This window comes from Centruroides sculpturatus, unplaced genomic scaffold (assembly GCF_000671375.1).
Source record: "Centruroides sculpturatus isolate CEXI.00-Female unplaced genomic scaffold, Cexi_2.0 scaffold194, whole genome shotgun sequence".
Taxonomy (NCBI): domain Eukaryota; kingdom Metazoa; phylum Arthropoda; class Arachnida; order Scorpiones; family Buthidae; genus Centruroides; species Centruroides sculpturatus.
The window spans coordinates 126,984-139,588 of NW_019384455.1; the positions used below are offsets into that span (position 1 = coordinate 126,984).

Consider the following 12,605-nt stretch of genomic DNA (forward strand, 5'->3'; position numbering starts at 1 on the left):
AACGACGTAAGTCGAATTTACTTGTCTCCGAATCTACTTGTCACTAGGCTAAACCATAAATTAACCATTCCCGGTTCTGTATTTTATTTATTAATGCATTTTTAATAATATATGGTTAATAAGGATCTATTTTAAGCTTACAAACAAATAAATTTTAGTTTTTAATATAGTACAGAAAAAAGTAATCTAAATTTACGAAATATTTAAAATGTATATATTTTAATATTTTTTAATGTGATTTAAACGCTTTCTAGTGATATTACGACTTCATTATTTGTGGTGGACAGATGTAAAGTCAAATAAAATGACTTAAACTTGATTTTTATTTTTCCATATACTTTTTTGACAAATGATGTATAATCGGGAACGACGTAACTCGAAATGACGTAAGTCGAGATATACCTGTACACTTGAATACATCAGGATTTAACAGTCAAAAGTTATTTCAAAGTCTAAATGTTTTCTAACAGCTTCAACATTTTAATCACTGAAAGTAAATAAGAAACTTGGCAATATCATTAAATTTAAATTTTTGTTTAATTTCTTATTATTTTTTTTTTTTAATTTTTAATAATACCTTGTTTCAAAAAATTTGTTCCATATTTCAATTTCTACCTATTTAATATATAGAATCATAGAAATTAATAATTTCAGTAAACAAATGATAAATATTTTTTAGCTGAAACACTTTTTTAGAAATTTAACTAATTTTAGTAAACAAATGATAGTGACTTTACATTCAAATAACTAAGAAGTTGATTGTTAAATACTAATAAATTATAATGTGCACATTATTTTATTGGATAAATGTATTTACTTTTATTTGGAAATATTTATAAAATAAAATATTGATATAATTTAAGCATATAAAGAATATATGTACTGTATATGTAAGATAATTAATATAACACAAATACTGGAAAAAAATGTGTGTTCATAAATAATACAGTACATAAAATTTAAATATTGTTTGTGAATATACAAATTTTCATCACCTAGTCTCAAAATATGAGCACACAGTTACCAAAATAATAATTTAAAACATTATTTTTTGACCTGATATGTCTGGTCCCTATCCCTCACCATCAGGCTGCCTCCATTCTGGCTTTGTCAAAATTATGATGTGCATGGTAAAAGGCCACCTTAGTGTACAGAAAGACTCAAAAGTTACAAAAAAGAAATGTAAGTGAACAGTTTTTAATATTTTACTTCAAGTTATTTTAATCTTATTATAACATTATTATATAATATTAACTTGATGAGGAATTAGAGCTTTTAAAATTGAAATAGAAAATCTTTTAATATAATGGAAATTAGGGAGTATGTCATTCACATTAAACTTGACTTTAGTATTACATGTTTCTATGTTGAATTTGAATTCAATTAAAAAGTTCAAAATTGCTTAATATGCTATAGTCAGTCATTCAAATTTTGTTAATTTGGAATAATGGTTGTATTCACAACTAAGGTTTAAGAGTTAGTTAGAAATTAACTAAGTGTTCATCTACTGAAAGTAAAGTAAATGATAATTGGTTAACATCTAAGTCTAATTCTTGATCATTGATTGTGAATATCAACATTAAAGTTTCAAGCCATTCAAGTTTAATTTAAATGGCTTACAAAAAGAATGTGTATGTAAAATTGAATAAATAAGGATGAAAAGAAGTAAGAAATTTAATGTTGGAAGGAGTAGAAGAAAACAGAATTATATTAATTACATTATGATATCATAATTGCAAATAAATCACTAATAGCATTCTGGAAGATTAGACAGCAAGAAGTATCAAGAATTGATTGGAGCAGCAATAAATTATTAAGTAAGAAAGACTCAAATGCTCATCTACTGCAATAATGAATTGTCCCGCATGTTTTTATCATAAAACTTATTATCATTTAAAGGATAACTAAGGAAACTATTTTATTATAGATCATTTTCAAAAAAAAGTAGTTTCTGAATAGAAGAATATTTTTGATCTATAAAAAAAATAGTTATAACTAATTTCATATAGGAACTTAGGATTTTAATTAGAAATAGTGTTGTGTACAGGATGTAGAGTATTTATTATGTAAAGTTAACGTATTTTAAAATAATAATATAACTTCCATGGAAACACCAATATAATTATTTAACTTTATTCTTTATACAAGTCAGTTGCCAACAGAATAGTTGCCAATAGGCAATATTTTACACTCTTATTTACATTTAAATATACATCTGACTGTAAAATTTATTTTAAATATTTTGTTAATCTAATGCAGGACATTCTGTTTTTAAACAGAATACATATTAAGAAGGAATCATTTGTAATTTTAATTATAAAAACAAGTACAACATCATTTTAACATAAATGACTAGAAAAAGTGGTTTCACTCTGATGTATTTGCACCACATTTCATACTTACATGAAAGTTGTCATATATTCAACAATCCTCTGTATTGCACAACAAAATTTATATCACAAACATGCTACAATAAGTAGCAAAGCATATCTTCGAGATAGGACTTTACAATTACTGAGTTTTGAGACATCATATCCAATGGGATGGATGCACATTAATATCCATTTTGATTAACATCTTTAAAATACATATAATAAATCTGTACAACAGATACATTACTAATGATTTATGTTACAATTTGGATATAATGATTGACTGAAATGATGAAATGAATATATCTATAAATGGTTCCCTATTATGAATATTGTCTCAATTCATCTTAAGCAATAAAATATTTCAAGGCTTAAAATATCTATGGCACACTTCAACATTTGTACTAGATTCCAGAGCACCATCAATTTGTATCAGATATTATTATTAGCTACTTAACTGCATAAATATGAATAGTTTTTTAAATCAACATAAACATATTAAGAAATTGTAAAATAAAGCATTTTGATTTATTAATTTATAATTATACAAATGTTGGTTTTGAACTAAAACAATTATTGGGCAAATTGCAACTTTATGCAGTAATTTCAGTTATATATATATATATATATAATAAATTAAATCAAAATGACTGAACAACATACAAAAAAAAAAAAGCAGATTTTTGATGAAAAAGATCAAATTGCCTGTATTTGGGAAACCAGCCCAGTGTTTGCTTCAGACATTTTGTTTCAAAATTTAAATTTTTATAAGTTATTGAATCACATTGAAATCTGTAATCTATTTTGATACATTTTAGTTTATTTAAGGATTCTTAATCATATAAGTAAATTATTTACATTAAGGTCAAGAAATAAAAATTTATGAATTTAATTTGGAATTAAATTGTTAATAGTTTCAATTGCTTATTATTTTAAAAGCTAGAATGAAAATATATGCAGTTAAGTAGTAAATAAAATCTAATAATTTTGTATAAAATAACTTTCAAATTTCAAACAATTCAATTTTTTTTCTGCAATGAAAACTAATACAATTTGAATTTACATATCTGAAATGCAGGATGGTTGTAAAAGTCAGTTTACTCAGAAAAACTAATAAATGATCATCTGGTTTGATTTGATGTATAGAAAAGAAAGCTTATTTCAAAATCATATGAGAATATTCATCATTTGACACACATCTTGTATTCATCAGATAAGATTTGTGTGATATCATTATATATATATAAATTTAGTTATTTATAATATTTGGAAAAAAAATGAATTGCATAAATAAATTAATAAAATAAAAATACAAACAATTTGCTCCAAAATGTTTTGTTTATTTTTTTATTTTATTGCTTTTTATTTTATAACTTGCTTATCTAATCTACTTAAAACAATTAATTGATTTTAATTCAAAAATGCATATGATCAGAAGTAAAAAACACTTTCTCTTGAAGTATGTAAATTTTCGACTATAAATTCGACTGTCTTCTATTATCAGGACTTATTATACTGATAATAGAAGATAGTCGAATTTATAGTCGAAAATTTACATATTAATAAGGAAAAAAGGACATTGAGGCAATTTAATTAAACTTTCTCTTGAAGATTAGTCAAAACATTTTCATCAGTAAACTGACTTTTGAGACACCCTGTATTGCAAAATTAATACATTTTGTAAATGTAAGGACATTAAAACTGAACAACATATTAAATGTACCATTAGTAATATACCATTGGTAATGATAATATACCATTAACAATGATATTTTAATATATTGTAATGCACCATTGCAATATATATACAGTAGTAAGAACCATGTGTGCTTATATACACAAAACTATTCTAATGTGGATGGTCCAAATTGTATGATTATCTGTATTAAATCACATTTTTTTAGCAAGATGTTTTTCTATAAAAGTGAATTTTTGAAAGTGGAATATTTCATACAAATGAAATAGTTTGGGGGAAGTCTTGCGATACATCACTGCCATAGTCACTATCACCACGAGGACCATTTTGTAATGTTAAATATTGTCCTTTATGACCTAAAACACAAGGACTATCTAATGCTGGAGAATTTTCAAACTTCCTTTCTAAATCTTCAAGTTCATGTGTTTCTTTGTACATTTTAATGGTTTGGTCCACTGAACCATTTTGCCTTTTTTGAGGCCAGTTTTCACTAACTGAATGTAACCTTGTTCTTTCATTGATGGCAATTTCAATAGAATCTGTATCTTCTACTTCAACACTTGCCATGGGCATATCAAGACAAGGTGATATTAGATTTGAATGATGAGCAAGAATTTCAACAATTTCACTAGCACTTGGTCGATCCTGAGCTCTCCTGGACCAGCATTGCAATAACAATGATGCTCTGCAAGAAATAATTATATTTTAGCTGTAGAAGAAATTAATAATAAGTATCTTAAACAATTTTTTTATTCAAAATGGATGATAATTTCTAATGTTTTTTAGTTTATTATTACTATTGTTGCTGCTATTGCATATAAAAAAATTGATTTATATAGACTTATGACATTGTCTTTTTACAAGGTAGTAATAATAATATACAATTTGATATTTTCAAAGTGAAGTCTGAAAATAAAAAGTGATATGGATGTCATTAATTTATTTTACTTGTGTTAGAAATTAATTTGGATATTGAAGATAACATAGTTTCTTCATACTGTAGTCTATTCTATTTACTTAATAATAAATTTTATATAGAAAGTAAAAATTATTTTAGCTTCTCAGCAGAGCTAGTGAATTTGATAATGTTGAAATTTGTGAAGTTTCTGGTTATCTAAATATCAAAGAGATCCAAATCAATAAATACATTTTATTGAAATTTATTTATATGTGGATGATTTCTCATTCTGTAAAGGATTAAAATATTTTTAGGTTATATCATCAAGAAATTAAAATAAAAATGCTTTAATGGAGTAATGTTACAATATTACCTAGTAATTTTTGAGCAATGATGCATAAAGCATCTCAAAACTGCTAGAAAATATTACTCCATTGTTTTTATTTTGATTTGTGTAGTCCTAGCTACTTCAGAAAATCAAATTAGTGATTCTTGACTTAAACTTTCTCCCTTCCTATCTTTACCATATTATTTTTCTTTTATTGCAAGCCTATATAATAGTTTTTTAATTCATGTTTATTCTAAGAATTCTTTTCATTATGGCATCATTTACAAATTTAATAAGATTATTTCCTTGGAAAAGAGCAATATGATGTTAACAAGCTTTAAAAAATATAGCTGTTCAATTTAGCTCTGATGTAATTTTACAAAAACTGATTAATAATAAAAACTTTTTAGGATCCACAAAGAACATTGCAAACAAATCCAAGGTAGGTTGTTTTCATTTTGAGTTATTTTTGTTAATAATTCTCAAGATGCTCATGTTCACAAACTAGTCAAGAAATGTAAAATAATAATATATTTGATGACTTCTAAGATAACTTTACATATGCCTTATTACAGACTCTCTCACACAAAGTTCCAGTTATCAAAACAATCATTACTTAATATTTTTTTCTTTTTATTCTTTTTATTTTAATCATTGTTACTTTCAGAGTATTAAGAAATAGCAGAGATATTGCTTTGAATAGAGATTACATAAGGATTAAAGCTTATGGTATTCTTAATTGAAGGCATCATCTTTAATATTTTAGATTTATGGATATAGCTACTGCTTTCAGTTTGTATATTTTAATACTTTTCAGTCTTTATTAAGATATATTATATTTTTATTTTTAAAGATTTCAAAAAAAAGTTATAAAAAATCAAATAATTTAAATATCAAATTAAAAATACTTATTTGATATAAAAGTATGCATTTAATTAATTAGAAAATCTTATTAGCACAATTATATTATATTAAATAGAAAAAATGTTTTTCTTATATTATGGTGTATTAGCTCAAAAAAATTATAAGTAAGTTTTATTGGATTTATTAGTGAGGTTGAGGCCGAAGTTTTAAACATAAAAACGTGTATGTCAGATGTTCAGCGCCACTTTCCTGTAAGCCTAGAAGTTTGACAATGGTGTTTGGAATGTCGAGCATGATTCCACTGACTATCCAAACACCATTGTCAAACTTCTAGGCTTACAGGAAAGCAGCACTAAACGTCTGACATACGTGTTTTCGCATTTAAAACTTCGGCCTCAACCTTGCTATTGATATCAAAGCATTTCATACATCTCTACATGAGATATTTTCTGAGTTATTAATGTGCAATAGCTTATTTGAAATATGCGCCTAATAAAAAAATTAATGAGAGTAGAAGTTTATTTAATATTAATATTTTCAGTTACCTTTTTTGATGCCATAAAAATAAAGCCTCACTCATCCACTCTTCTGGGTGGGGCAGGTGACAATTCAAAATTTCAAATGAAACAATCCCAATTTTTTTTTATAGTTTTGGATTTTCTATTAAAGAATAATTTTTTATTGAGAACTTTTTCCCAGAAAAATTATAATTTAAAAAGTTATTAGTGTATGTATTTATACAGTTTAAAAGATAGCTCATGAAAAATTGTATTTTTATTAGACTGTTAATTAATTTTTATTTCCTATTGTTTCAGTTACTTAAAAACTGTTTAAAAGAGATGTCTATTTTTATCATTTTAGTAATTGAGAAACAAAAAAAAATCAGAGTGGTTCCATTTGAAATTTCAAAGTTGCCTTTTCTCCTCCATCCAGAAAGGGAGGATGAGTGAGGGTTTATCCTTACAACATTAAACTTTTATTTTTATTAGAAGCATAAATAATATGAGTAATTAACTTTTAACACCTTACATGAAACATCCTGTATATTTATAATAATAATAATAATAATAATAATAATAAATTGTAATCAATAAACTTACAATTCAGGTTTACAACCATTTGGAACAGGAAGGGTATTAAAACCCTTGACATATTCTAATACTTGATTATTTGAAAGTCCTTGATAAGGAAAACTTCCAAATGTAATTATTTCATATAACAAAACACCATAACTCCAAATATCAGATGTTGGTGTAAATATTCCATCTATCAGACTTTCTGGTGCCATCCACCGTACAGGTAACATTCCTAAATATGTCAAAAATTGTAAAACGTGCATGAAATTTTTACATGAAAAAATTTTTGTAAATGATACCTCGTTTATTAAATCTGTAATAATCTGAATCAAACATTGGTCTACACATTCCAAAATCTGCTATTTTGACTGTTCTACAAGCATTTACTAAACAGTTTCTGCAAGCCAAATCTCGATGGACATACTTCAGTTCAGCCAAATAGCTTAATCCTCTTGCAATATCTAATGCTATATTTGTCAGTCTCTGGTCAGATACTTCTTCAGATTTCTCTCTCTCTCTATCATTTACAAGATGTCGACGGCCAAGTAAATAGGTTTTTAGGTCTCCTACATAAAGGAAAATTAGTTATGTAAAACTGCATGATGACATGATAAAATCATGTATGATGCAAACTTTGTTAATCATATAAAATGTATCATACCATATAGCATAAATTCCATCACAGTATAAACAGGTTCTCCACTTGTGCAAACTCCAATCAACTGTACAATATTCTTATGATCAAACTTCTTCATCATTTCAGCTTCACTCAAAAAATCAAGCTATATTGAAAATACTTGTAGTTAGTAACTTCTAAACAAAAAAAAAATATTTTTATAAATAAAAAAAATGAATAAGGTATAGAATTTATTGTTTTGGTGATAATTTTAACAAAATATAAACTAAGTATCAGTGCCAAGTGCTGTGCAGAATTAAAATGTAGCTGTAAGTAGCTATGTAGCTTTGTCACATTTGTAGACTGTCAGTATATGTATACTGTATATTTAAACAGTTTCTGACTATATGACTTTACACAAATATCTAAAATCATTGACATCTCTTTCTGCTCCTAACACAATGAAGTTCTATAAATTAAGACACTTGGCGGGTTTCCTCATCTTTATTTAGTTGATACGTGTGAAAAAATGACATGTTTTGGGCTCTTAAGCCCCTCTTCAGCCAACTAAAACATAAAAAAGGGATATAACACACACACATGAAAAATACACAAGTTTTGTAGAATTTTTTTTTTTAAATTATTGTGATTTAAACATACCTATGCATACAAGTTTTATTAATTGAAGTGACAGCTTACTCTCGATATTTTTTCAGTGACATCAGCTTATTCTCAATATTTTTTCAACCAACTAAAATATTAGGAGAGTATACGACATATATATACAAAACTATACACAAGTTTTATAAAATTTATAAAATTATCTTGATTTAAAGCATACCTTGAGTACGACCGTTGTTAAAGTTGTACACAGTTGATTATACTTTCCACTTATAAACCAGTTTTGTAAAATCCTTGATTTAAAACATACTTTGGACTCAACAATTATCAAAATGGTATACAATTGATTATGCTTACCACTCATAAATCAGTTTTGCAAAACCCGCCTTACAAAATCTTTACTTCCTTTGATACGCATTGACAATATAATACAAATTTACATATCTGACGTCTATTATATTTTTTACAGTGTATATGATTGTTGATTTATTTAACATTTTAATATTTAATATTATAAATTATTATATGAACTAATAATAATACGATGTCTTGAAGTTGATAAACATGATTAGCATTTAATGTAAATTTACATATTATTTGACACCTACTACAATATTACAGTTTTTTGTTATTGTTGATTTATTTAACAGTTAAATATTTATTATTATAAATTAGCACATTGATCACAATAATAATACAATTTTTTGAATCTAGTGGATACAAGTGGATACAATGTGAAGATAAAAAATTTTATATAGGTGAAACTAAACGTAAAGTTAAAGTAAGATTGAAAGAACATATAGCTGATTTGAAATATCGTAGACTAAATTCTGCTTTTCATGAACACTGCCTTTTAAATAATTGTAATATAGACAAAAATAATNACGATATTTCAAATCAGCTATATGTTCTTTCAATCTTACTTTAACTTTACGTTTAGTTTCACCTATATAAAATTTTTTATCTTCACATTGTATCCACTTGTATCCACTAGATTCAAAAAATTGTATTATTATTGTGATCAATGTGCTAATTTATAATAATAAATATTTAACTGTTAAATAAATCAACAATAACAAAAAACTGTAATATTGTAGTAGGTGTCAAATAATATGTAAATTTACATTAAATGCTAATCATGTTTATCAACTTCAAGACATCGTATTATTATTAGTTCATATAATAATTTATAATATTAAATATTAAAATGTTAAATAAATCAACAATCATATACACTGTAAAAAATATAATAGACGTCAGATATGTAAATTTGTATTATATTGTCAATGCGTATCAAAGGAAGTAAAGATTTTGTAAGGCGGGTTTTGCAAAACTGATTTATGAGTGGTAAGCATAATCAATTGTATACCATTTTGATAATTGTTGAGTCCAAAGTATGTTTTAAATCAAGGATTTTACAAAACTGGTTTATAAGTGGAAAGTATAATCAACTGTGTACAACTTTAACAACGGTCGTACTCAAGGTATGCTTTAAATCAAGATAATTTTATAAATTTTATAAAACTTGTGTATAGTTTTGTATATATATGTCGTATACTCTCCTAATATTTTAGTTGGTTGAAAAAATATTGAGAATAAGCTGATGTCACTGAAAAAATATCGAGAGTAAGCTGTCACTTCAATTAATAAAACTTGTATGCATAGGTATGTTTAAATCACAATAATTTAAAAAAAAAAAATTCTACAAAACTTGTGTATTTTTCATGTGTGTGTGTTATATCCCTTTTTTATGTTTTAGTTGGCTGAAGAGGGGCTTAAGAGCCCAAAACATGTCATTTTTTCACACGTATCAACTAAATAAAGATGTGGAAACCCGCCAAGTGTCTTAATTTATAGAACTTCATTGTGTTAGGAGCAGAAACAAATTGCAAATCACGGTTTCATATTAAAAGAAAACATTGACAATATTAAATAAGTGCGAAGTAAGTTTGTTGTTTTCTGTAATCATATTATTTTTTTAGTACTTGTCTCTGACCACATCACTGAAAATCAATAAAATAGTTATTGTAAAACAGTTCTAATTACTTATTGATTTAATCAGTATAAGTGTTTTGTAACAATTCTTGAACTTAGGATTCAAAAGTTTTTGCAAAATAATGCAAGTGGCAAGAGATAAAGATGACAGATTGTTAGTGAAGGCCTCTGGTCATCCAATCAATTTCTTCTGTTGTAAAGTTGAGTGTTTGGGATAAAATTACATACATCAATCATGTATCTATTTTATTTGTCAATGAATGATGTCTATGAAAATTCACATTTATAAAATTACAAAAAGTTATTTTTTTTAAATCAGAATATACATATTTACTACTATTGTCTATAATTTCATTAGTTGTTTGCTTATCATGAATGATTGAGTGATCTTTTGTGTTATCCACATTTCTGTGGGTTGATGTATTTGTTAGGCTAGTTTTAATTTAATAAGTTCCATTACTGTTTGAAGAATAAGATGATTATATATTTATATATAGATATTTTGTAGAATTTATGTAGTTGTTATCACATGTATTTTAAGTTTCATAATTATGTAATAAGTACAGATGATGAAATGGGTACATGGCACGAAGGGAATTCATCTATTGATATGACTTTCCAGATCTAACAGTCAGTGATTGAAAAGTCATTGAAATGCTTTGTTGGCTTTATCCTGTGAGGAATTTAAAAGTATGCTATAAAGAACAAAGGCAGTATGTACTGTACCTATCAAGAAAGGTTATGTTCTACAGCGTACCCAGGATCTGAACTAGAGGGGGGGCAATTTAGTTTCTTTGATTGCAATAATAGTAGTGAACAGCAAAATAGTTCTAAGATTTTATGACAGATGGCTCTAGGCTCTAGTCTAGTCACAATATTCACTATTCAAACCAATACTAAATTGATATGTCTGTGCTATGTGTCTATGTGTCAATTACACTTTAATTTTTCTTCAAGGGGGCAGCTGCTCCTCCCTGTCCCTCACTGGGTTTGCCCTTGGATATGTTACAGTAAAAATATAGTACTGAATGATGATGTGAATTATCATTACATTTTCTTCATAGAATTTATCATACAGTCATTTTTTACAAAATAATGTTTATGTGGTACATTGATAAAATTCAATGGTTGTTAACAATACTTACCATTCACAGTGCAAGAAGTGAGAGGTATTTTGGAAAGTGGCAATTGAAGTGCAAACGTGCTACTGCCTTTGATAGGTACTTCTCCACATTATTATTCTAAAACTAATCATATAGAGAAGACTAGTAGAAGTCAGACAAAGCAAATCAGTTGTTCTGAGCATGCATATTCACACATTAAGGAAGCTAACCTAACATAAGTATAGAATAGAAGCATAGACTTTAAGTATAGAAGAAGCTGCTAGACTGATTGGTCTATCAACTTTGCAGCAAAGAAGCAACAATTTCTGGTTGAGTGTCTAAATCATACAATTAAAATCCTTACAAATTAAAGTAAACAATAAATAATAAAAGGCTTTGAAAAATCAGTTCTGCCAGGTAGTCTGCTACACAAAAACAAAATGGTTCAGCATGAATCAGCTGATTTTGTGGTGGAAAGATATACATATGAGAAAATGGCTTTAATCTTTACCCTGTGGGGAGTGTAGTTGTTCCCTTTACAAGGATCCACTGCAGTGGCCATTCTTGAGATATTTTTTTTATTGGTAACAGATTTTTGATCATGAGTATTGCAACCATTAAATATAAAAAGCATAATGCAGCATTTTAAGTGTGGCTGCTACTCCTCTCTTTTTTAAACATATGAGTACCCTTTATGCTTTATTTTGAACTCTGCATTATGTGTCTTCAAATGGCATAAAAAGTATCATTTAGTATATTGAATATAATATGAGCATTTTTTGTCTGGTGGATCCTAAAACTGATTCAAATTGATTTAGTTTAGTACTTTCCAGCAAGCACTGTTAATAAATTACATTTAAAGATATATCGAAATATTAGAAAAACAGTATGCTATTAGGGCCTGTAGTTTTCAAGTTTTTTGTTTGGTCAATCTCACTTCAACAAATACAGATTTGGCACTTTCTAAAAGTGCCAAATCTGTATTTGTTGAAGTGAATCAGTCAAAAAACTTGAAAAGAATATGTAGTTATTATAA

The 12,605-nt window shown here is 26.4% G+C and overlaps 1 protein-coding gene across 1 annotated transcript in view; it reads right to left on the minus strand.

Moving 5' to 3' along the window:
- Nucleotides 1-2,415: 2,415 nt before the first annotated feature.
- Nucleotides 2,416-12,605, minus strand: part of LOC111620653 (atrial natriuretic peptide receptor 2-like) — a 32,049-nt gene continuing 21,859 nt past the window's right edge. Inside the window, exons 15-18 of the mRNA XM_023362626.1 lie at nt 7,896-8,016; nt 7,534-7,800; nt 7,259-7,466; nt 2,416-4,753 (exon numbers count right to left, since the gene is read on the minus strand). Of these exons, the coding sequence (XP_023218394.1) occupies nt 4,321-4,753; nt 7,259-7,466; nt 7,534-7,800; nt 7,896-8,016 (1,029 nt within the window). The 3' untranslated portion in view covers nt 2,416-4,320. The remainder of the gene's footprint in view (nt 4,754-7,258; nt 7,467-7,533; nt 7,801-7,895; nt 8,017-12,605) is intronic.